The sequence below is a fragment of the Gallinula chloropus genome (assembly GCF_964237585.1).
Source record: "Gallinula chloropus genome assembly, chromosome: 7".
NCBI lineage: Eukaryota > Metazoa > Chordata > Aves > Gruiformes > Rallidae > Gallinula > Gallinula chloropus.
The window spans coordinates 8,207,558-8,234,006 of NC_140092.1; the positions used below are offsets into that span (position 1 = coordinate 8,207,558).

The window sequence follows — 26,449 nt, forward strand, 5'->3', positions numbered from 1 at the left end:
TGGAAAACGTTTTGGAAATGCTTAAAAGGAGAGTGCTCTCAAAGCTGTTTATTTATAAGTCTCTAGGTTTGGTTATCAATAAATCCAAAATTAAGCCAGAATTAGACACTGAAATTTTGTGTATTAAAACTTGAAATATCAGCAGATGTGCTCTGCAGAAAGAACAGTCAGGCCCTGACGATTTTCATGCTCGATTTTCATTATTTTCTTTTGCCTTGAGTGAAGGAAAAAAAACCAACCCAAACATACTGTGTGGATTCAGCAGACTCTGACAGAGATCTCAGTCATCTTCTGCTGTTCTAGGCTATAATTGTGGATGCAACACTGACTTTGAAATACAGGACCATTGCTAAGTTTTGGAAAGAAAAATACACCACTCAAAGGTATATAAAATATATTGTGCAAGAGGTTTTTTGACATAAAATTCCTCAGTGTTTGGCCTCCAAATAATTATTTCATACAATTTTGAAACCTCTTGGCTTTCTATTTGTCCAATGTGAATTTTCAGTAAAATAAAAATAAAGCCATGGAAATACATATTTTCGTAGAAGAGAAAGAGATAAATATAGTTTTCATACAACCTTGATTAAAATTTTTGCTAAAGTGTGTAGCTGTCATTTCAGTCCCTTTTGAAAAGATTGTCATCAGTGAGGCGCATCACTCAGCATTAATAAGCTCAGAGGCTTCCAAGCAATAATCTGCTGATAAAAAAGGAAATAAAATAGTTTTCTTTCTACTCCTTTTTATAATTTGTTGAATATGCTCATAGATGTTATAAAGTAAGTAGGATCCGAACATAGAGAGCTGTGGGGAAAAATTAATAGGGAAAACAAAAGTTGAGGTACTGCATTGCTAACACATCAGTTCCTGTGTCTGAAAAGAAGGTGATGGTTTTCAGAGCTGTAGTGATTATGTCTCGCTAGATAGATGGGGATTTGCACTGTTGTGTGAACAATGCATATGAAAGAAAAGCTGTCTGATGCTTAAGCAATTCAAATGGTTCAGAAGTTAAACTTCCTTAACATGAATACTTTGAAGAGTTTCCTTCACTCCGGAATCTTATCACCTTAGATTTTACAGAACATTAACTCTAGAAAAGTCCCAATTTTATTGGCTGCGTAATGGCGCCTGAAGCAAGATACTCCCTTTCTCTTCCCGGCGCGGTACCTCGAACCCAGGCGGAAAAGTCGGAAGGAAAAACAGGAGGGAACAGGCTGATGCAGTAGCTACAGAAAATACAAAAGGCGACACTGGCCAGAGGCAAGCTGCCCTTGAGCCCCACTCAGTGGCACGGGGCTGTAGCTCAGGCAATACCCTACAAGGCTGAGCTGGGCCTGGGCGACAGTTAAAAAAGCACAAGGGAAAGATGATAAGAACCTCATCTGGGCTCAGAGCTGTACCCGCAGCCAGCTGGTGTTGCAGGAGTTACAGACACATTGATGACAACAAGCGACATGTTGCCCTTGAGACAGAGACTGGGGTCCTTGCTGTCGAATAACCAAGATGCATCTAGAGCCTTTATGCCATAAAGACACACGGCACAGCCAGTACCACGCAGAGATGCGCAAGAAAAGTCGTGAGTGGCTAGGAGCAGCGATGTGTCTTGCCGTGGTACTCCTTCCGAACTCAAACCCGTACCTTTCAGCAGGTGGAGCCACAGCAGTAGGTTATAGCATGCCGGTCTGGTTGCACAGCTACTGCTCCTGTCATTAGAGGAGGGATCTTCGTGGCACCCTCAATTCCTCCATAAAAACACGGTCCCAACAATCTGCAGTAAGACTCACACTGGTCTTTTCTCCCAGTACATTTTATGCACAGGATTACTTTTAGTTCTAGAAAGCAATAATAAGCCATAAAGAATGAAGCAATAGGAAGCATAACAATAAATAGCAATTAATACATCATTATAGGTTTGCTTCTTAAGGCGGAAGGAAATGAAGAAAGCAATGCATTTTGATGTCAACATCAGGGAAATTTCTGGATCCTGTTTTTCGGGTATTTAATCATCCTGACATCTATCTAGGCACTTTCATGGGAGTTTCAGCAGTGAAACTACCCAGGGAAAATTTTTTGTTCAAGCAGACCCCACAGACTACTCAGTTCTTTATTGTTTTCAAAACAACATGATTTTGTCTTGATAAACACAGCATGGTAAACATATTCCACACTGGGCTTTGTACTTCCCAGACATTTTTTCAATTGAGATGTTAGTATTTAATTTAGACTTAAACAGTTATTATATATTAAACAAATAGCAACTACATACTAAAACATATTTGCAGAGTATTATGGCTGTGCAATAGGTCCACAGCAATTTCACAGTTATGAATCTATTGCATAACTTTTAATCCTTGGTGAATGTTTAATAATCAGTATTCAAATAACATACATTAACTGTCCTGTTAAATCTAAATTAATTGTGGCTCAAGGAACATTAATTTAAAAGGTTACCTATTTTCCCAGCAGATCTGATCTTTGTTTCATATTTTTCCATTAAAATTAGTGTTAAAGACAGAGTAAATTTGTTTAATTTAGAATATAGTTACTAGGTGCTCTGAATACCTGTGAAATGTTCTGCCAAGCTTCTCTGCTAACAGCGATATTAAAGATCCTCTCCCGTTTTCTTCCAGTGTAATTAGTATTATCTGGAGATAATAAAATATTACATATTTGTTTAGGAAAAGTAATCCCTATTAACTGAAGGAACTGACATTTAGCAGTTCATTAAAATCCATAAGTCAAAATGTGGCTGTGGGATTTGTATATTTTGAGTTTACAAAATGACCAGTTCTCAGCAAGGGATGTAGGACTGAAAATTTTGTAAATACTTTTCTCCTTTAAATGATTCAGGATCACCACAGAATTGATCTAAAAGTGACGGTATCCCTTGCAGTCTTTTGCATAAGAAATGTGCAAAGCTGAAATAATGCTGGCATTAGACCTTGGATTCTGTTGCTTGATGAAGACTGCACAGCTGTGAGCAATAACCAGCATTAAAGTGTTTTTATCTGAGAACTGAGATGTTTCATTGGAGAAACAGCCAAGATTCCTTCAAATTAATGCCCGAGGAAACAAATCATATAGTGTAACACATGCTGTAAGAAGCCATCAAAAGATGGCATTGACTTCAGTAAGCCATATCTGGTTCAAGCTCTCTACAAAGATATTTTTGAGAACATCCTGAGCTGAAGGATAATAGAATCATAGAATATGTTAGGTTGGAAGGGACCTTTAAAGGTCATCTATTCCAACCCCCCTACAGTAAGCCAGGACACCTTTAACTAGATCAGTTTGCTCAGAGCTTCATCAAGCCTGACCTTGAATGTCTCCAGCGATGAGGCCTCCACCACCTGTCTGGGTAACCTGCTCCAGTGTTTAACCACCCTCACAGTGAAGAACTTCTTCCTAATGTCTAATCTAACCCACCCTGCTCTGGTTTTACACCATTGTCCCTTGTCCTATGGCTACATGCCCTTTTTCATTGCTTCTTTTAGTAATCTATTTGCAATGACTGTTCATCTCCAGTTTAAAAAATAAACACACCAAGTTGAACTCTTCTGCCTTTAGTTAAGCTATTTTTAAAAGCTAGTATAAAGACATTATTCAGCACCCTGTATCTAAGTTTCATGGTTTATATTCTACTCATCTTTTTAATGCCAAACAATCTCCATTGTACAGAAGTCTTCCCAGCCCTCCTGTGCCTCTTTACTTCACTCTGCCTAGTGTCTTACCAGCCCTAAAAACTGCAGTTACCAAAACTGTGTACAGTATTCAAATACTGGTCTCAAGGATGCCACACAACTTCTTTGTTCCTACCTATCGTTATTTACAATTATTATGTTTTGGTTTTCTGCCACTGCACATTGAGAATCAGCATTCAGGAGCCCACTGAACAGGCTGTTGTTCTGCAGATCTACCTTGAGTTCTTTGTCTTATCTAGTTAGCATCCCTAGGTATATCTGTGCATGTGACAATATAAAATTGCACATCAACTTTTAAATACAAACAGTACAGGCTGCTCCATGTATTGCATGTTAGTTTTGCTTGAAAGACTCCATGTTTCTGAAATAATTTTTTTTACGTTCTACTGATAGACCTATTGCCCTGATGCTAGAATAACATCCAACATCCAAACCACAAGCACAGCAGAACAGTGTTGTGTCTCCTTTTCCCAAAACCATTCCCACTGGAACCTGCCATTTTCGAATTAGCATTGTGGTATAATTTATATGTTAGCTGATTCAGCTCCAGGTCTCAGCAGGGCCAGCTTCTAGGTTGCATCATGTTGCTCGGGGCCTGACATAGTTCTGTATAAGTTGTTAACCAAGTTCCATGCAAGTTGCCATGCTACAGTCTGAAGGGATCAGTATTATTACCCCGTACATATTATCCATTACTGACATGCAGCATTATTTATTTCCAGAAATGAAATGAAAATGTTGGGTAGTGCCAGAATTGAGAATCTCATGAGACACACTAGAAACATATCAGTATAAGGAGTCTTTAAATGTATTGTTTATTGAAGACTTAACCTGAAGATCATGCATGCTATTGTTAGCATACAGCATTGATTTCTTTTAAACCAGAATGCTATTTGATTATAGCACTTGGAGAAGTCATATATATGAACTTACCTCAACCATACAAACTCTGTATCAAGAAAGAATGAGCTCAGAAATGTACAATACATGTACCTAAAACACCAACAGATGTTAATTTATAGTTTTTCTGCATTGATCAATTCAATGCTGTGTTGACTTTTGCTATGTTTTTGCAGATTAAAAGTTCACACAGGTGATTATGCTTTGAATACTGGCACAACAGTAGTCCTGCTTCTGTTTTCTGGAATTCATTCAGCTTCACAAGACACATTAAATTGAACATCTCTGAGTAACAGAGATGTTTAGCAGACTTTCTTTGGAGCCTCAGCCACAAGCTAATTGAGCACCGAAAAAACATAGTACCATTTATAGACATTGCTTGATATTCTCCATGGCCACAGAAAAGAAACAAAATGAAATGTGTTATTTTTACAAGACGTAAGACTTCCAAATATGAAATATGTAGTTTTCAGCTGTATTTCCTCTGCATCTGTGCAGACATATTAAATTTGCCCAGTAGCTGCTATTTTGCAGCATCTTGCCCTTGTAATGTGTTCTTTTAAATTGGCCATATTGGAACTTTCCTCCCATTCATTGGCACTGCATGCCAGATCTGTTGACTATCTACCTGTTGCTGGCAGGCAAAGTCCCAGAAGAGGATGGAGGCTGGTGTGATATGCCACATCAGGTCAGCATTCAAAGGATTGCTGTTAAGAAGCTCACTCCTGAAGTGCAGGCTGGCATTAAGCCTCTCCAGCTAGCTTTTTTGTTGCATAAACTCTTAGTAGAATTTGAATCTGTATTTGCTGCATAGGTAAAATGGTGTTGGTGAGGACTCTTCCACTGGTCTTTCTAGGGTCTTGATCATACCGTGCTCTCTCTCCCATGAAAGTTGAATATTGAGGGAGCTGATGGCAGCCACTGCCATGAAAGATTGCAGGCGTCATAATCTCGTCCAATATGACAAACTAGGGCATGTTTAAAAAGAGTTAAATTGTGTTAGCTAAAGAAATAATAAATAAAACAGATTTACTACCCTTTACATTATTTAGCTGTTTGTGGCTGATCACTGAGATCCAAAATGTTGATAAGATTTAAATAACAAATGCCTTCATGAATGTACTGGTTTGGGCTGGGTTAGAGTTAATTTTCTCCATAGTAGCTGATGTGGGGTTGTGTTTTGGGGTTATGTTGAAAAGTGTTGATAATACAGAGATGTTTATGTTATTGCTGAGCAGTGCTTACACAGAGCCAAGGCCTTCTTTGCTTCTCACTCCACTCCACCAGCAAAGTAAGCTGAGGGTGCAGAAGGGGTTGTGAGGGGACACAGCTGGGACAGCTGACCCCAACTGACCAAAGGGATATTCCATACCATATGATGTCATGCTCAGCATATAAATCTGGATGAAGAAGGAGGAAAGCAGGTAGGAACATTTAGAGTGATGGCACTTGTCTCTCCAAGGCACCGTTGTACCTGATGGGGCCCTGCTTTCCTGGAGATGGCTGAACACCTGCCTGCCCATGAGAAGTGGTGAGCGAATTCCTTGTTTTGCTTTGCTTGCACGAGTAGCTTCTGCTTTACTTATCAAACTGCCTTTATCTCAGCCCATGAGGTTTTTTTCACTTTTACCTTCAGATTCTGTCCCACATCCTTCTGGGGGTATGAGTGCACAGCTGTGTGGTACCTGGTTGCCAGTTGGGGTTAAACCACAGCAGTGGATTAGAGCTCAACTAGTTAAGAACTGGATATTTTGTGGTTCTCTGCACTTTTCAAACACTGCCCATTTTCTTTGTCTTGACAGAACTTCGTTTTTGTTTCTCATATAAAGCCAGAGATAACATCATTTCTGGCTCTTGCCATGGATTTCTTCCTGTACTGCCATAACATTGATGCTGTAGCCCTAGCTCTATGTTTGGCTGCAGCAGCAATCTTTAATCTTAGCTGATTCATGATCCAAAAATACTAAGCAAACAGTGCCAATGTTTTACTTTACTGTCCCTCTCACCCTTGGGAAATACACACTTACAGAAAACAAGAAGTACAGGCAACAAGAGAGGATATGGTCTTGTGAACCAAAGATGGAGTCCACTTCTGTAGTCCAGTTTAAGCAGACTTTCTCCTTTGCCCACTAAAATAATTTGTTGATTGAACCAGATTTTATTAGTCAGGTGTTACTGTTTACTGCTTGGTTTAATATCCATCTCCATTTCTTTGCCTTTGGAAACCAAGGGGAGGCTAAAGTTATATCACGATTTAAAAGAAGAGAATAAGTTAGGGTTGAGGAAAGATGAAGAAGAATTATAGGACACTAAATTTAACTTGAATACCTGACAAATAACTACAACAATTAGTAAAGCAAGACCAATCAGTATGTAAACAGTTTGAAGAAAATGCAGTGATAAATCGGTAGGACATTTGTAAAAAGCACAAATCAAGTGAAACAAAGCTAATTGGTTTCTTTGATGTCATGATGAATGTGTAAAGGAAAAATGACACAGAATTTCTTAATATTAGGAACACACTGATGTTGGTTGTAGATGGCATTCTCAGAAAGAAGCTAATAAAGTTGGATTAGATGGAACCAGCATAAGATGAATACAGAGGTAAATAAATCAAACACGGAAACTTTATGAACAGTTGAGCTGGAAGCTGGGAGGAGATCAAAACCACTTTAGATGATCAAACATCTTACATTGCTCAATTTCGATGTGAAAAGGTTTTGTTTGCTTTTTTAAAAAAGACAAAAAAACCCACCCCATAAACCAGCATCTAGTGTAAGAAACACCTAAATAAAGAAACTGAGCAGACTAGCAAAAAATGACAACCACTTTGGTCATATGCCAGCACCAGAATAGCTTACATCAGCATTGTTTTACTGCTACACAGCTGAGTTTCTTTATTTAGATGTATTAAGTACTCCAAAGCATATCTAAATAGAGCTTTGATTACTGCAGGGTTATCTGGAATTTATTTATTGACGTGGCTTCTGTTGACTGATATTTCTGTCCATTCATCTAAAAATCGCATGATTCATGAAATGTTTATGCGTTTTTGTTGTGACTGAGTGAGAAAAGATGTCTAGTGGCATCACATGTTTTCTTTATAAAAGCTAATGAAGATTCTTATAATTACTCATTTGTTTTTCACACAGCAAAGAGGTGTGTTGTTGGCAGCTATGGCCACCTATGCATTTTGAAAGCTACAGGAGGAAAACTTTTCTTGTCCCTAAAGCTGATGTGACAAGAGGCAAGCCGTGATAGAGACATGAGAGCCCAAGGTATCAAGGAGAGCATTTTTTCTAAGCCTTTACAGACAGCAACTGTAGCAAGAATATCAGCTGCCTCATCGTTGTCAAGATTTTTCATGGCTATTAGAGAGAAGAAATATTTTTTAGAAGTCATAACAGAGGATTATCAGGTTAGTATTGCAGATTCTTGTGAGACAGCACTCATCTGAACAGAAAGTGAGCTAATCAAATCCCACAATAAAGCACAACAGATGTATTTTAGATATTAGAATAAAAATAAAGTGTTGAAACGAGGCATCAGCTGGTGAAAAAGATTGAAATGCAGAGTGCGGAGAATAAGCAGATGCAATTAACGAAGTGTTTTACAAAAGAAAAAGTAAATATCATTAATTTTTAAGCAGTTGATTTTGCCTACCCATACAGTCTGCAGTAGTGTTTATTTTAAAGTATAATGAATAGAACCAGTAAGAAATAGGTGATAAATAAAATCTTAGTCAGTAAAACTTTTGCCACAGTAATTTCTGCACCTTAATATAGTCCAGATTGCATTAAATTTGAAATAAATGCTAAATTGCTTCTGACTTCACAAGGAATGGCTTTGCACTCATAAGCAGTGTGCCTTCTAATTTCAGCAAAGTACCACATGTCTTGAATAATTAATTTTAGAAAGGGCAAGGATAAAATATCATTAGATAGATTGGAGTTACAATATATGGGAGCATATATTTAAAATAATAGAAAAATACTACATTGACTTTTTTCAGTGGAAGCATCACATGTAAAGATGCAAAGAATAAGGCAACTGTTCACCTCTGCTACTAGTAGTAGTAGCATACTGGTCCAATCACAATATTATCTTAAGATAAATTTAAGAATTAAAAACATATAATAAAAATTAATGGATTTAGGTTTTTTCCCTCTTATAACTCAGTTTCTAAGTAGGCACGTTCACTTCATAGAAAAAAATTATTTATAGACTACAAATACAAATATATATGATTGCAGACACTGCTTGGTGAGAACACAATAAAGAATACAGGTGAGTTACAAAATTTTATTTATGATGGACAGACTAGACAGTAAACAAGAGTGACTGTGGAGCTGCTGTTACTGGAGACCCACATGGCTAGAGTTGATGTGCAGTGTCAGAAGACATTTCCTATGGCATACCTAAACAGATTTATTCATAACAGTACTTTCACTAAAACGAGCCCTACAGCATCTGATTCAGGGAGGTCTAGTCAGAGCTTATAGCTCAAGATACAGTTTTAGGAATGTTTCCTAGAAGATATAGAAGAGTCCATTTTTCCTTTTTAATTGAAAAGCTGTAGCATAAACATGTATGTACCAACAGACACAGATAAATAGTTCTCAAATAATTTTAAAGTGTTTTTCAGATCTACCCCATAGAAATGCATATAGGCACATAAACATAAGTAAGAACGTAAAACAAGATAACAAATTTTAAGATAATTATACTTATGTCCTTTCTGAATGCCTCCAGCAAAAAAAAACAGTAACTGCATGAGGCGGTGGGGGTTGTGTGATACCCTGAAGGAGAAGAAATTTGAATTACAGCAGTCTATGAAATTTGAGGCTCAGGTGCCTATTGCTCATAATTGCTGTTCTCCAAGTGCTAGTCAACAGTGAGAAACAGAAAGGCTCAAACTTGTAAGATTTTTACGTGAACTAGTAGCATAATTTGTTTTCAAAGATATATGTCCCACAGATCTCTACTAACAGCTCTTCCATAAAAGAGGTACAGCTGCTTCGGAGGGGTAGCGAAGAGTGCCAGATAGTGTTCCACTTCACAGTGGTCTAAACCAAGAATCAAAGACAATTTCTGAGTAGGACTAGGTGGCAGGAACAGGAAGATCTTGAAGAGACAGAATGGCATTACTGAATATTTAGCCAAGGGAAACAGCACAATATGTATTATCTCATTTTCATGTAGCATAGTCAATCTAATTGCCACTTGTAATCTGGAAGAAAGCATTTCAAACATAGCCGTGATTTGATCCTCTTGTGGGACATAGATCCAAGATGTGCAAGACTCTCAAAGCATCTATGCTGCATTCAGAAAAACCCCGAGAAAACTAGCTCTTGTAAAGACTAGCTGTAGCAGAGGCAACCCACAACACAGCTGTGGGCAGCTGTATGGCCATAGCAGCATCAACAAGTACAGACCTGCCATCCAAATATTTGTGTGAATCTTTAGTAGATTGCTGAGCACAACTGCTAGTACAGTAACACCACTTAACAGCATGTAGTTAGCTGGAACTAACCTCTCTAAACCCACAGAGCTAATCACAACCTTCATTGTAGCATAAATTTGCTGCCAGAAGGAAGAGCATCACTCCTGACTTGCTGATGAGATCTCTTGTTTCTTTAAAGTGGCTTTTTGTTCAGTTACTGATTTTGCTTAATTTTACATAGAGTGAACAGTCTCAATTACATGTAATTTTCAGCTTTGGTCAACAGGGCCTGAAGCCTCCCCTAAGCATTAGTTTAGCCTAAGAGAAAGTTCATTTGCTCACTGGAGATTTGTATGTCTTCTCAAGGATCTTGTGCTGGTCACTGCCACACATAGAATACTTACATAGGTGCATGCACTGCGTCCAATCCAGTATGTCACCCCTTATGATCCTAGCTCATAAATAGGTTCCAGTGAAAAAAGTAATAGTAGTGAGAACCCTGAGAGAATTGGGAAGTTGGGATGACCTTCTCAGGCCATGATAGCAGGCATAGGGAGGCAAAGCTGTACGCATTACAATTCATTTATTCACAACACAGTAAAAAAATAGTACTTAGGGTGCCTAAAAAAGCTTCAGCTTATAAAAAAATAAATTGTCTAATACTAGTTTGCTAGGACCTAGGCATACCTTTTAACATAGCATAACCTTGTTTGTATAAATACTAGCAGTGCACTAACACAGGTACACTCATCCAAGTTTCAATCAGGCCTCCAACTGCAATCATGTAATTGTAAATTAGTGGTCTAGTTGTACCAGGCTTATCCAGTTTTCCAAATAGAAAAAGCCTTTTGTCCTTCACTGTGGAATGAGGCCCATGGCCGTTAATTTCTGTAATATAAAGGTAGCTCTTCTCACAAGATTTTCACAATCTTGATAAAACTGAGTTCACCAAATGCCCACCCCCTTCCTTTCTCCACACCTTACCCTGCCAATCTGAGATGCAGTCAGTCTTTTTCCGACTCTTGCCAGGCAGGAAACTTGGTGTTCATATCTGTTGCCCTCCCTACCCCAACCTGACCTTTATTTCCTATGACCTGGCTCAGGCTGCAACCACCAGTGGTGATGGGAATGAATGTATCTGTTGGGGCTGGCTGCACCCAGCTCAAAGTGGATTCAGAGACAGATAATGACATAAAAGCCGAAGGCTGATTTGAGCAACATACCCACCTAACCACAGTGCCAGTCCTTTCTAACTCAAGCCACATTTGGAAGAAACTAACATCTGTGGTTAGTACGCAGCCATGACTATGAGCCAAACATCTTACCGCCATAAGTAGTGAGAAGTCCAAGACCCCTTTAAGCTCTCCTTCAGGGCATTAGGCTTCATGCCAGGCTCTCCTCTTGAGTAGGGACACCTCTCAAGGAGATTCCTCAAGGTTGAGAGATTCCTTGAAGTAACAGATTCTCACTAAGTGACTAATAGCATGCTAAACTTTGAAATCTTAGATAAGTGATATAAAGGATTGACTGTGCATATAAAATCCTTTAGACAGAAACCATTGACCAAGTCTGGGACTAGGATTGGATCCAACCACATCAGGAATCCTCTCTGAGACGGAGTTTAGAAAGTGATGGTATCCTTTCTGCGCCTCATGACTCAACAGGAGGTTCTCCCTGACAGTTTTGTCTCCCCCTGTCCTCTATGCAGTAAATAATCAAATATATTTTGCCATTGTATCTTTTTAAATGACTGTCGGATTCATGATTGACATTTTTTATCAATAAAGTGTATATTTGCTTCTCTCTTATGAGTGAGGTGTGCCACTCCATTTGTAACAGCGTAATTTTGTTTTAACTAAGAACATAACTGTATCTAATCCAGTTCATGTTGAACAATCTAATCCTTTGTGATTTTGGGGCTGGATAAAAGAGCTATAAGCATTAGCAAGTTTATATTTCTGGCTTAAAATGCCTGGTGTACTTGAGCTGACACTGTACATCTGCCTTGCTTAGGTAGCATTTGTCAGTAAAAGACCCTCATCCTCAGTGTTTGTGTCCCAGATAGTCTGCAAGTCATTGTATTCATATCTTCAGAGTATGCTCTGATTTTCCAGGGCTTTTTTCTGCATAGGATATGTAGTGTCAGGAGAACAATTCTTTCTTCATAAACAATGCCCGTGTTGATGACTCTATTGTTTAAAAAACCTCACCTATTTTATAGCCAAGCAGTATATTAGATAAATGTGAAAATAAAATGCTTATTTTAGGGTCTTAAAAATGCACAGCTGAAGACCTCCTTCCTCTCCTAAATGCAAATGCTATTAAAAACACTTTTTCAGCAATTAAAGAGCATTAGGTAGACTCTCAGTTAAGATAAATTTACCTCAAAAATGTATTCATCACCCTCTTCAAAAGTAAAGCCCCAAAGCAAAATGCACATAGTTGCCAGCAGCTTTAGTTAAAGCTAAAATTAGCTATGCTGATTAAGTGTATTTTGCATAACCTTAACTATTAATCCTTCATATTGGTCTTTCTTTCTTTGAAAAATCTGGAAGTACCAATAACCTAAAGGTTTATAGAGTCACTTTTTAATACTACTTAGTTAAGATTTAATCCTTCGTAACACTGGCACCATCATTTAATTGCCCAAGATTTCTAACATGTACTTGCTGAACAAAACAGACATTTTAAATTCCAGGGAAATAATGGCAACATGCATAGAGCAGAACTTTGATTTAAAGAATTTAAAAAGGTACTTACAAGAGATAAAATGGAACTAACCATAAATTAATCTCCAAGTTTTCACTTCTTCTTTAAATAGTTTTCTTTTCATGCTTAAATCTCTTCCCTTTCATTTTCTATAACTCGGGTCCTTATTTTCTAACAGTTAGATTGCCTCCCATCTTACCTGGCTAAGCAAGGCATAAATTACATTTTCCAGTGAGACCAATATAGAATTTGACTTCAAGTCTCTTTTTGAAAGTGTGCCCTGTTTTATAGATAGTTCTTTTGAAAAGGCAAGATAGTACTACCTCTTGAATGATTCTGTTGCTAAATTGCTGCCTTTAAAAGTTAAAATCTTTCCTATTCTCAGGTCAGGACAAGGAAGAAAGAAGTAGGTTGTTCTTCGTGAAGTGTCACGTCACTGCAAACTTGGCTTTTATTTAGGGCCAATCCTGCTAATAGAGGGTGCTCTCCCTGAAGGTTTATCTAACATATTTTGCTTCAGATTTGCTTGAGGCTAAGAGTGCAAATATTGTTAGCTACCCAAGCTCAGCAGACACCTGGAAGCTCATTAGTTTACCATAATTCCTTTGTGTGCCCCAGCCCTGCCTCAGTGTTTCATAGCATTTGCTCATCTGTCTTTTTTTTTAGCAAAAAGTAATCAACCTTCACGTTTCGTAATAATTGGCATTTTCTGATATTTATTTTTTTTAGCATGAATAATTTCAATAGTTTGGCAGTCTCACTGATCCTGCTTTCTTGACTTTAGAAACAATTAAACAGAAATCAAAAAAATGAGCTATTATAGGTAGCTGGTAATTATAGTTCACACCTCTGTTTAGCCAGTCAAACAATAAAAAAATAATTCAATTATAAGGCAAATTATTAATTAATTGAGCTCCAAACATTTTTAGTCTTTTCTATCAGTTAGGCTTTTTTCTTCTGTGTTCAAGCATTAATTCATTAATTGTTTTAAGCATCACTTCATCAGCAATAAGCTCAGAGCAGCTGACAGTTGTGTTTTGTTTGTATATTTGATCAATACAACTGGCTGAAAACTTTCAGATCATTGATCATGTCATGTTCTGCTGAGTAATTGTCCAGTAAAACTGAATATTTGGAAACTGATGACTTAGTGGTTCAAGGGTCAATCCAGTAAGAAACTGAAGCTGGTTAAAACAGGCTTTCTTCTCCTCTTTGTCTTTGTCTTTGTCTTCAATAGGTGGTCTTCTGGATGATCCATGACCCCATCTCCAGTCTTCGTCATGTTTTTCCTCTTTATTAATGACAGATTGTTGTTCCATAGATCACCTCATTCTGTTGTCTGCACTGCATTGTAAAAGTACTAGCAATGGTACTCCAGATGACGTGCATAGTGACATTTATAGTTTTCTTAATGTTTTCTTCCTGTCCTTTTCAGTTATTTATGACTTTGTCCAACTTTCACCTTCATAGCTGAAATTTCTCAGATATGATCATTGACCAAAGGTCATTTTTATCCTAGGTCAATTATTAGTTTTAGAGAAAGAACCCAGTTTATCCAGCTTTGTGATCTAAAGTCATGTAAGTTTGCTTTTTCTCACTTGAAGGATTGTGCATTTTTTCTTGCAGAGCTTTAAGAAACATTTGTATCTGAAGACTTTGAAATTTGTCTTGGAGAACACTCAGTATAGACATGTTCTTTTCAGTGCTTTATTACCAGTCTATTCCTATTTGGTAGAGTTATACAGATTATCCAAGCTTTGTTCCTTTTTCAACGACAAGGGCAGTGTGTGGAAAGAAACAGAACTTTAAGAAACAAATGAAATTATGAGATTGCCAGTGAAACTTGAATTATTTCTTCTTCTCTTGACGAGGTTCCTGCCTCAGAACAAATGCACGCAAACATTTATCTCACTAAATGGTGCAGTGACTTCTCATGGGAAACTAGCACCTGGGAGGGACTCCACAATGGTCGAAGAATCTGAAGAGACATTGTGCCTGAAGAACTGACTGGGGTGACTGAACTCATAGGGGAATGCAGGTATCAGACGCTGTAAGTGGGATAATGGCATTACTCCATAGGTTTCCCTGAATTCAGCTCAAATAGCCAAGCAACTTTGGCTATTTCCAGGTTTCAAAAATACTTTCCTTGAATTATCATAGTGATGAATATCTACACTATTTATATACAAACATAGTTTGGGAAGAGTTTGTGTTCAAGTTTCAATGATTGTTACAAGGATAAATATTGAAGTGCTTGGTGGGCAATGACAGAGATAAACCACAATGGAAAAGTGGAGGAGTCTTTTATGCTGTCCAATGAAAATGCTATTGTTTGCAGATAGATTTGCCACATCTGTTAAAATTCTAATCCTACAGTCAAAAACTTATCCACCTTCTTAGTAGATTGTAATCAGAACTCACTTGAAAAGCCGTTATAATTATGTCTTTTATAAAATCACTTCATTCCCTTACAGATTCATAGGAGAAATTTGAATGATAAAAAGGTAATCTCTAATGTCATTAAAATGTTCATGTTTGAATTGCTTGTATACTGAACACAATCCTTTAAGATTTCCTTCTCCATAGGAGCTGAGATTCTGTAGTATTGACTTTAATAGGCAATCATTCAACTTTTAAACTTTTAAAATACAAAGTAAATTTAGTACAAGAAACTTGCTATCGTGAAGTTATGGATGAAAAGATACATTTCAGTATCCACTCAGCAGTATGTGCAGGCTACTGCATACGAAATGTTCAGAAGGGCAGAGCTGGGATATGTGATTTTGAGTCATAAAGCTCTGTTAATGTCAGATTTTAAAGGAATGTACAAAGTTTCGTATTCTGTTGAGCGTTTCTACAGGCGTGCTTTCCACAACAAAGCAGCTCTCTAAACTTATTCTCAGTATGTACATAAATATGAGACAATTAAAGCTAACAAAAAACCCCTTCTACCTTTCCCTTTTTATAATTGTATATTGTAAAGCAAAACATCTATCTGCACATTTTCCTAACTCTTCAGAAATTTGCTCAGTGCCAGATAATTCTGCAGTAGATGTGAGAAGGTACAGATAGGTGTTGTCCCCTGAAACCGACATTTACCTGATGAAAGATCTAGAAGTTTTCCTAATCCCAATATTGATCTTTTGTATGGCTTTTGAGAGATTATTTCTCTTTTCTCTAGGGACTCTGTTCTTTATAGTGTCTTTTCAGGGACAGAGAAAGAAGATGTGTGCACAACAGCACTAGAATCTTTGCACTGAAATACTTTATTGTGGCAGGAAATAATCTGTAGCTGTTGATTTTTTAAGTATTGCTTGTCTTTTGACAGTGTTATTTCTTACTTATTGTGTGCTCTTTGCATTGTTCCATGAACCCTTCTCACTTAAAACCTTAGTACGTTCAAGTGAAAAAAAAAATTTAAAAGTTAAAAAAATCCCCAACTTTTTTTAAAAAATAGAGGAGAGAATAAACGAATGCCTAGAGAAATTAAAGTCTGTAAATTTTTCTATGCAAAGAATCAGATGTTGCCAGAAACAAAAGTTATACTAATCACAAAATCTTCTCTTAAGAAAATATTCCCAGGCTGCTTTGTCATGCTAACATTCCCATCGAATTTTCCTAGGATAACAAAGGTTTTGTTTTGTTTAAATCTTCTCCTTGAATGGCAAAGGTATGCTTAAGGCACTAATCCAGCTGTATAACAATTGCAAGCTTTATAACCAATAGCACATGACAGAGCATGCTGAGAGATACACATCTTGGGTCTGTTCTAGGCATCAATCCAAGACTCTGCTGTAATTGCAAAAGAAATACAGGACCTGCCGTCTTTAGGAAATCCTTAGAAATCTTACATATAGCATATGTTAATGAGCAGTTGGCTAATCTTGATTGTGAGAGGGACAGCAAAAGAAAAATAATCCCAATCCCTTTTGTTATTCCCATTTAATTTGCCATTGCCATAGTAGAGGTTCAGCCTTGTTGAAAGACCGAGAAAATAGCTTTTAAAATATCAGTTACAGTTACGTGAAAAAAGAGGTTTTGTTGGAGGAAAAAAATTTGGTTAACATTCATGTGTTATATTTTCTCCTTTTATTCAGGTTGATTAAATGGTTTATTTGGTGAAAGGTAAAACCTGATCCAACTTCCAATGACTTTAATGGAAAGCCTATATTGATTTTGTTCATAGAAGCTGTGTCAGTATAGAGTCCAAAAGGGGAGTCTTTTTGTGTTCTACTTGTTGGAATTGTTAGAGTTTGCATTTTTCCACTACACTCAGAAGAATTCCACACTAACACATTTAAAAAGAAGAGTGTGGAAAGAAGGGATTAAAAAAGCATTTTAAAGATTTTAAAAATCTTTTTTACTGTTGAAAACTGACATGTCTGCTAGAATCAAGTTATTTTGTCAAAAGACAACATTCTGATACACTTTTTATCAATAAGACATTGAGTGCCAAAAAAGGAGTGGCATTTTTAAGTTCAGTGCAGGACAGCCAGCACGTGCTGCTTAGGACACTCATCTGGTTGGCGAGAAACGCATGTTCTAACCTGACTCCAGCAAAGTAAGAACTGGAGTCTTGAAAGCACTTCTGCTAAGACCTCTGGTAACTATTTAATGCATTCCTCATTATTTTGGACCACAAGTCTGACTGCCTTTTAATTTCAGTCTCAAATTTGTCCTGGTATGAATCAGAGGTGACTGAAACCTGAGGTTTTTGCAGGAAGAAAACAAGGGAGCTTTAGCATCTCCAGACAGTGAAGGAGAGAATCAAAGTCAGGACACCAATGACATGCTTGTCAGCATATCTCTCTTGGTCTATCTGCTAAGATTAATTAAAATCTGGACCCAGTATAAGTCTTGGAAGAAATACACTTTACCTAAACTCAGTGGAGGACTTGTTAGAGTTTGGTCATGTAATCTGCCAAAGATTCAGCATACTTTGACAACGCTTCAGCCGCTCTCGGCTTCTTGGCATTAACTGCAGAAATTGAGCAGACTCCATGCTAGAGTTCAGTGGCCAAACAAAACTCTCCCTGCCATTTTTCTACTGCTGCCAAAGGTTGTTTTAAAAAAAACAAACCCAGGTGCTAAGATCAGGAATGCAGGCCAGAAGCAGAGTATAAAAATAATTTATAATCAGTAGAGCACACTCGGCTGCAGAACTTGGAACTCAACATAAAGTTACTCAATCTTTGGCAACGAAACAATAACTGAAACCAATGACAAGCTGTAGTAATAGTCCACATAAAAGGTAACGGCTTTCTATTGCTGCAACTTCTTGCCTTGGCTCAAACGGAGGGGAATGCCATGCAGGTAGCAGCACCACCACTGCACAGGTTTTAAATACATTAAATAAACTGTACTATGTATTCTGCTAAAATAATGGTAATTTACAAAATCTGATTTTCAAATACTAGAAGATACAAGATTGCCTTTGCTTCCCCCATCCCAATTCATGTCATAGATCATGATTTAGTCTTTTGATTATGTAAACACATGCTATTTTAATACTGCCCTCCATGAGACTGTAAGGAGCCAGAAACATTTCTGAGAGCTCAGTATGTATGTTCAGCCATCCGTCACCTCCTCATATCTTTAGCTATTGCCTCTTACTGGATATTGATCACTCAACAGCTTTAATACAACAACCAGTACAAGGTCTATTCACCAGGCTAGTTTGAAAGAGGCACTCAAGAGAGATACAAAGGAGCTGGGTACAAAAATAGACTTGCTTACCGATAAACTGCACTTTTTTTTTTGTTGCATGCTTATAAAATTCTAAGGTATTTCATCAGAAGGGGAAAAACATGTATAATTTCAGCTACACTGTGCAACTGTTCAGTTTTCTGTGCCAAACTAAAACATGAGGAAAGATCTAAAGAGCTTAAATTGAATGAGATACTGTATTCATCCATGTGACTTCTTTGTTAAGTAGACAACCTCTGTGATGATAAAAAAGGTCAGTGCTGCACCATTATACCCACCCTATCCTTTAATGTTTTTTTTTTTTATTTATGTGTTTAAATCAAGCAAGGGAGCACTATGTTAAACAGATGTATTGATTTTTTTTTTCTTTTGATTCTATTAGTTTAGCTTCAGGGTCGGGTACATGTTTTGTGATATTCCCAGAATAACATCAGCCTCAGTCATCACCTCACATCTCTCATACTGTTTGGAAGACCAAAAGAAAAAAAAAAATATATAAAAGACAAGTTGTTTGAAAAATAACCTGTATTTACTGAATTCCAAATAGGTATTTGGATTACTTTGTCAAATTAAAGTACTGCTGTGCTACTTATCTCCCTTTCCAGGTGCAAGCAGTAGTGTTCACTAATATTTTGCAGGATAAAAATGAAGAGTACAATGGATAGTATTTCTTGCAAAAGGAAAAAAATATTTACAGCATAATGGCATAGCACAAATCTTTTGAAAAGTAATATCAACTACTGTCTCTCACAGTGTGCTGCTGCTTAATAGTAGATAGTTCCATATTGCTGATATAGGGAAGTGAATTTTATGTAAATGCACTAATATAATGGGATTTCTTAATCCTGACTGGTAGAAGAAGCTTTTCAAGCACATTTGCTAAAGTCGTAGTCAATGCCATTAGCCATAGTCAGTGACATTAGAAACAGCATTTCTGTAAGAAAGGAAAATGAAAGATACAGTTTCAGGGCAATAAAAACTACTCACACTATTTCCAGCTAGTTCCGAAAACAAAATGTGGGGCTTTACAGAACTTAATACATATCATAAATGCTGAAATCATTTGATTTAGTTAATATATCCCCAACATAAAACTGGTCTGAGCAGAATTATTTCCCAGTATATTCTATGTATGTGTTAAACTAAATTATAAAAATAAACCTTGAAAAAAAAAAGTTAAGAAATTTTTAGTGTTAAGAATTTTTCTACATTATTAGTGTTTTGGTGAAAAAAGCTGCATAGAATCAGGAAAAAATCTTCTATGATCATTTGGTTTTAAAACCAGTTTTACCTGAGGGGTTTGACTTTTGCTTTCTTGTGGTTTTGTGCATCTTGCTTGAAGCATTTCCCATAGTATCAGTGTGTGTAAAAGTGCCGCCTCCGAGCATATTCTCTGGTGCCTCCAATTATAATTGCAGCTAATTTTCAGGCTTTCCACTGGTTGCAACGCCAGTATCAGCCAAATTTGGTTGGTGTTGGCTAGTGATTTCCACTGACATCAGTGGAAGGTTGATAGATTATGAGGACAAAGCTTCATCGTCCCTATAAGCATTCAATCTTCTCAGCAATGTTTTTACCCACTGTGTGTGATAGGAACACACATTTCCACCTCCCAGGAGTGCAACTGGAGCAGGGGCTGTGGGAGTAGGTGTTCCTGGGGTGAGGGCTACAGTTTCCGCAATCTCTGCCCTGTTTTGGCTTCCTCTTCTTGATGGCATGTGGGGTCAGAAGCAAGCAAAAAGAAATCAGTGCAGTGCTGGTAAATATGTAAGTCATGAATGTTGGAGTGAGAGAAAAATGCCAACATAATGTATATAATCTCCCAGGAAAAGAACCCGAGTGGTATGACAGGTTTATAAAGGTAAATATGATTTAGCTCTTAACAAGGGAGAAGTTTCAGAAGCATTAAAACAACCATACACTAGGCCAACACCTTCAAAAGAGCCAAATTTGTGCTCTATATTTGTATTCATACAGACACTTAAAGTGATCTTCTAGAATGAGGTAACCCTTGGATAAAATGCTGGGATTTCAAACTGTACACAATTTTTAAAAAAAGGGGGGGGGGGCATACAAGTTTGAAAGCAGAATTTGGTATGTGCAGCTAAAATTATATGTATATGATTTTGAAAATTCAGCTGGGTAGTGAAATAGCTTACAGATTTATGACATAAATAAGGAAACTATCTTGCCCTTACACACATGTGAGCGCTCCTTGCCTTCTATTTTAAAAATGTTAACAAATTCAGTTTAAAATTATTTAGATGTGTCATTCTAACCAGTTGCAGCCAATCTGATTATGTGGATATTTTCAGTTATTACAGTAGTTATTTTCCTGGCAAAAACATCTCAGGCAAGTTTGCCAGCAGGTAGCTCCCTCCACAAATGTCTTGAAACTCCCAATTCCTGCAAAACGTAGGCAGCTCTCCCTGAAATGTCAGTGAAGGGCCACTGTCTCAGCAAACAAGTTGCATTCACAAGGGACCAGGTGATCGCTCTCTGTTTCTGGTATTTTTATGGTGGTTTTCATACATATATATTTTCTCCTTTTTTTCTCCTTACATTTTAGTATGATGGTTCATTGTTTTTAAGCTTGTTCACTTAGAAGGCGAGCAATCCAGAAACATGGAACAGCAAGACAGGCCAAGATATAAATGAATAGAGCATGGTTTTACATGAAAGGGCTTTTGCCAGGTTTTCTACTGAAGTGTGCAAATTTAAAGCTGTGGATCAACGCCCTGCTCTCTGCACACTCAGTGTTGGGTCACAACATAGTGACAGTGACAAACTCCAGAGCACTCAGCAATAAAGGACGATGCCTTCAACAGCCAAGAGCTACCAAGGACTTTTGAAGACTGATGACCAATACGGAATATCACTTTACATATGTACTATACATCCTAATGCTGTGCTGCATAGACTTGCTGAAACTGTCTCTTGTACAGGGAGTGATGTAACACTAGTTTGGGTCTCAGATATTCCGAGCAAGATTAATTTGTTTGAGGTCCTCAACTGGAATTAACTCGCTCACAACTGGCTTTAGTTCTCCAACATATTGTGCACATATATCTGCTATTGGAAAGCTCATAGCAGCCAGTATTACACTAGCAGTTTCCTCAGCAATATGAAAAAATTCAGGCTGCATGATGCAATTATCAGAAGCAGTGGGAGAATATTTTATTTCTTTAGTCTCATACTCTTTTATGGACCTTTAGCCAGTGGCTCACTGTTATGTCATTCACTTCATCAAGGACACACTCTGGTTGTTAAATGGATGACTTACTTTTAAGTTTTTTCCTGGAGAAAAATTCCATAGCTGCAAAATTTCTAAACACCTGACTGTCTGTTTTCCCAGTGCCCAGAATAAATGTAGAAGGGAGCTGATGGTTGTAGAGCTGCTGTAAGATGAGTCATTACTTCTTTGCTGATTCTTTAATAGTTTTGCCCAAATGTCACTGTTTTCTTTGCTGCTCAGTTACAGATTCTTGCCTACTTTTCCTGAGGTTCTTAGTTTTAAATCTCTTCTAGTATTATAACTCTCCAGATTTTTACCTATTACTATCTGCTGATTTTTTTTCCTAAATATTATTCTTCTGTTTTCAAAACTGAATCTCGCTGCCATATTCTGCCCGTGATTCTAATCTCCCCGTGACCCCTTGCATTATTTCTCCATTTTCAGCAGTGTGCTCAGCTCCTCCTAGTTTAATAGATCTGCAGATTTCATTAATGTACCATTTACTCCCTCTTCTAGCTCATTATTGAAGCTATTAAATGAGATCAGAAGTAATACTAATCTTTGTATACTGCACTAAATGCCTCCCTTCAAAGTTATTGTTTATCATTACCCTTCATTGTTTGTCATCACCCTTCATTTCAGTCAACATGATAGTTCATTTCCAATTTGATTTAAGCTTGGGAATAGAATTTTGACACATTGGAGATGGGAGAAGAAAGGCTAATCAACAATCCAGCAGAGGTTTCTAATTAAGGCTCAATTTAGAGGATCAAAGTTAGGAGTCCTCTACTGCAGCCACAGTAGAAGGTGGAAACTGTCTCCATAGCTTAATTGAGAGCACCTGAAACTGACTGCAAAAATATCCTAAAAAAACAGTATACTGCTAAAATTCAGACATGTGACAGTATGGCTTCTGCTCTCTATTCATTAATTTTATATTACTATTAAAATATCAAGTTTGTCTGGCAGACTTCAAAGTGTTTTAGTAAATTTGTTTTCTCAATAGCTGTTCCATTATGTTGCCAGGGAGGGAAGCTAAATTTATGAGTAGCAATTTCAAAGACAACTCACAGAATATGTGAGCTTCTATCTTTGGCTGTTTCAAAGATGCACAGTCTTGTTTCCAAAGCAGTTATATCCTTCTGTTTCTGCACAGTATCAAATTTCAGGAAGGAAGTTTTAATTTTCACATTCCCTTCAAAGTTTAATTTATAAATTCCATAGTAAACACTAATAAACATTAGTAAATACTACTAAACATATTTATAGTATGTTGTTAGGAAACATTGATTCAGTCAGGAAAAACTCATTTTGACAGGATATAATTCCTCTGATAATAATTAATCCTACATGATTTAAGGGCCCAACACCAAAGCCTGTTCATCCTTCACCTTAATATAAAACTTCACCTTTAATATAAAACTTAGCATTTTATAAAGTTAGGTTGCCAACCCTTAGTATCAGGGCCAATTGCTCTCAGTCTTTATTGACTTGCCAAAAACATCTTTGTCCAAATACATTTGGTTACCAAGAACTTCTCAATTTTTCCCAGGAATACATGGCTTGAGCTCATTTAGTTATATATGGTCTGTGTCAATGCAAACGTAAAAGCCCTAATTCTAGTCTGGAAGAAGATTGCCTCTAGGTAGAACTGAGTCCTCTTACAGTGTTGTACTTGGACGCGCTGAACAAAACAATGGGTCAGTGGAAGGTTGACATGCAGGTTGGGGTCAGGTTGTTAGACATAGGGACGCAGTGGGTCTCATGGAAATATAATTGCAGGTCCTGCTACTGCAACAAGGAGTGGGTTTGTGAGTCCAGAAGTGGGGTCACACATCTAGGAACTGGGTTGCCGGAAGAGTTTGAGATCAGCTGCTATAAACTCAGCCTCTCTGAATTTTGAAGCTCTGCATCTTTCAGTATCTGCCTACTTATCTGACATAGCCTGCTATCTCATTACTGTGAATCTGCCTTCACCTCTGAGGCAAATTTTGTTCACTCTTCCCCAGACTGCTTATGGAATATTTTCCTCCCACTCAATCTCTCCTAAAACCCATCTCTGTCTCTGTTGATTCCTGCTAGGGAATCAGCAGTGACACTTTTTAGCCTTGTTTTTACGGTTAAGCATTTTTATAAAACTTTTTATTGGGTTTTTATTGCTACAATCTCCTGTCTGCCCCTCTCCCCCTATTATTGAGTTACATATTTATTATATCTCTTGTGAAATTGACTTGTACGATTTTCTGGGAAAAGATTTAATGTCACTTACATTTTCAAAGGTACCTACCAATAACATTTAACGATGTAAAAAATATGCATAATTACTCTGGTTCATTAATACCTATTAATCATGATTTAAGGTGTCCCTGATGAGTTTTACTGTTAACTGCCCAATGCTTACCTTCTTGCAAATGAAAGCCTGAGGAGGCTGCTTCAACCAGAGAAAGTTAACTAGTTTATCACATCACTTTTTAGTCATCTGTATAAAACACGTAAGTGGTATGTATGTTTGCCCAGACCATGTGTCAGCATGTGTTTTGGGAACAGGTTGGCATGTTGTGCCTCGCTTCCCCTTTTGTTCCTTTGTATTCAAGGGGCTTTTACCTTTCCTTTGAAAGACACTTGAGGAAATGCATGCCTGCTGTGAGACCCTGATTTATTTTGCATTGCATCTGCACTGTCTGATTCTGCAACGTGCACTTTAGAATTGAATCAGCTTCTCTGCATCTCTACGATGGATTTTTTTTTTTCTTCCTAAGAAGTTGACTTTTTCATTGTATTTCTGGAAAAAACGTGCATTAACTGTATTAGTGGCATTTCTGTGCATGTTAAGGTTTTGTTGTTATCAAGTAAAATATCACTTGCATAATGCTTTGCAGGAGTCAGTCCTCACCCTTACAAAATCAAAAAGGTGCAAAAAGAGTAAAGAAGAAGAAAAAGCAGAAGTATTCAAACATTATTGCTTAGTAGTCCAAGAAGTGCAGATACTGACCTTGGTACAAAAGCAGTGTGAATATAGTTTTACAATAAAAGGGGGGGGAAAGCTTTTCTAAAAAAAAATAATAAAATCACAGTAGTGCCATCTAGTGTGCCAGGGGCTGCGGTTTTCTGGGAAGGGACAGTGAACTACTTCCAGCCCATCCCACTTGTTACAGTCGTACCCTGACTCGTCCTCCTGCTGCTGTTCCCTTCTCAGCCTGCTGACAGGAGAGCAATAACAGCATTGACAGAAGGTAGAGGAAGAGACCTGAGGGCTCTTTTGCAGATGCTGATTCTGGCACACATGCCATAAGGTTGTCATTGCTGCCCTAGAAAAAATGAGCATCCATGGGATTTTAAAGAAGGAGAAAGATAGCTGTTCTCTCTGTACTCCCATACAAATCTTCCTCTTCTACTCATCGGTTTCCACTGCTAAGCATACAATGGCTAAGGCATCCTTTCTCACCTGCTGCATGGCTGTTGTTCTAGTGTCAGGAGAGAAAAAAAATATATAAATTTGATGCCAGAAAACAAGAGGTGCCGCTGGTTTGTGAAGTTTACTGAAAGGGGTGGAAATTATTTTTTGCCTGTGAGCTAAAGCTAAAGGATTTATGTTGAGTAGAGGGTCCACAACATCCTTTGGGTGGGAGGTGGAAGGAGGGAGGGAAGCGAAAGGGAGCAGGGATCTGTTCTGTGCATTGATGCTTTGTATTAGGTGGAGTCCTTTTGCTGTGATCACCCTAGGATTTTCCACTGCCGCCTTTTCCACTTTCACTGCCAGCTGACTGAACCCCTCTGCTTTAATCCTGCAATATGCAAAGTGTGTGGCTTGCCCTTCAGCATATGAAGCTGCACAGGGTTTATTTTTGTCTTTGGTATAGAATCTGCTTGTAACAAGTGGAAGAGTGATTGAGCCAGGAACCGTTGTCTGCAAATGAAGCCCACATCTCCATAGCATCGCATAATGCTGTGTATTCGCCTGTCCTCTGCAGCTGGTGCCAGAGGATATTGCTTTTCCAGTTGGATTTGCTTGGGGTGCAGCTACAGCGGCATATCAAATTGAAGGTGTCAATTTTTAGCTGCCAAAGTGTTAAACGAGTTTTAAGTGAATGAAAAATCCGGATCCAGGAAGGATGGTGTTTGATCTTTGCCTCATTACGTAGATGCTACATCTGATACAAATTCCTGTAGCACTTCTGTTTAGGCACTTCAGCCCTATGCAGTAAGAAAAAGGTAAAATATGTTTCAAATCTCAGAAATATGGTGAGGAAATGGGAATGGAGGAGGAAATTTTCACAAGCTATTAGGGATGTGTGGAGAGGAAAACAGAAATAAGTAATTTTCCAACTAGTGCTTGAGTATTTCCTTTCTCTAGAGCTAATTTAAGTAGCTTACTATTGACTATTCCAAAGCTGGATAGGAAAACTACCTCATCAGACATTGTTACTCACTGGGGTCCTCTGTTATCTCCAAGAGTGTGAAAAACAGTAAACAGAGAGGACCTGTGCAGGTCCTCCCCCAGGGACAGGTGTCATATTCCCAGCTGAATGGAGGTGCTGACAAAGCGATTTTCCCAGCATGATATGAAAATAAGTGATGGAGCAGGGAATGCAAAGCCATAAGAGACAGGGACACCTATAGCCACAACCCCCCTTACCTTTATCCCTTCATAAATGTGTGTTTAGAGACCTTTAAAATACATATAGATCTGATTTTCTCATATTATACCCTGCAGCATACAGGCACTTAGCTCCCATTGATTTCAGTACCTAAATG

The 26,449-nt window shown here is 37.8% G+C and overlaps 1 protein-coding gene across 1 annotated transcript in view; it reads left to right on the forward strand.

Moving 5' to 3' along the window:
• Nucleotides 1-1,560: 1,560 nt before the first annotated feature.
• LOC311193814 (cytosolic beta-glucosidase-like) overlaps nucleotides 1,561-26,449 on the forward strand; it is a gene marked incomplete at both ends in the record, with an annotated part of 33,785 nt that continues 8,896 nt past the window's right edge. Inside the window, 2 exon segments of the mRNA XM_084266755.1 lie at nucleotides 1,561-1,662; nucleotides 25,666-25,738. Coding sequence (XP_084122881.1) covers nucleotides 1,561-1,662; nucleotides 25,666-25,738 — 175 coding nt within the window.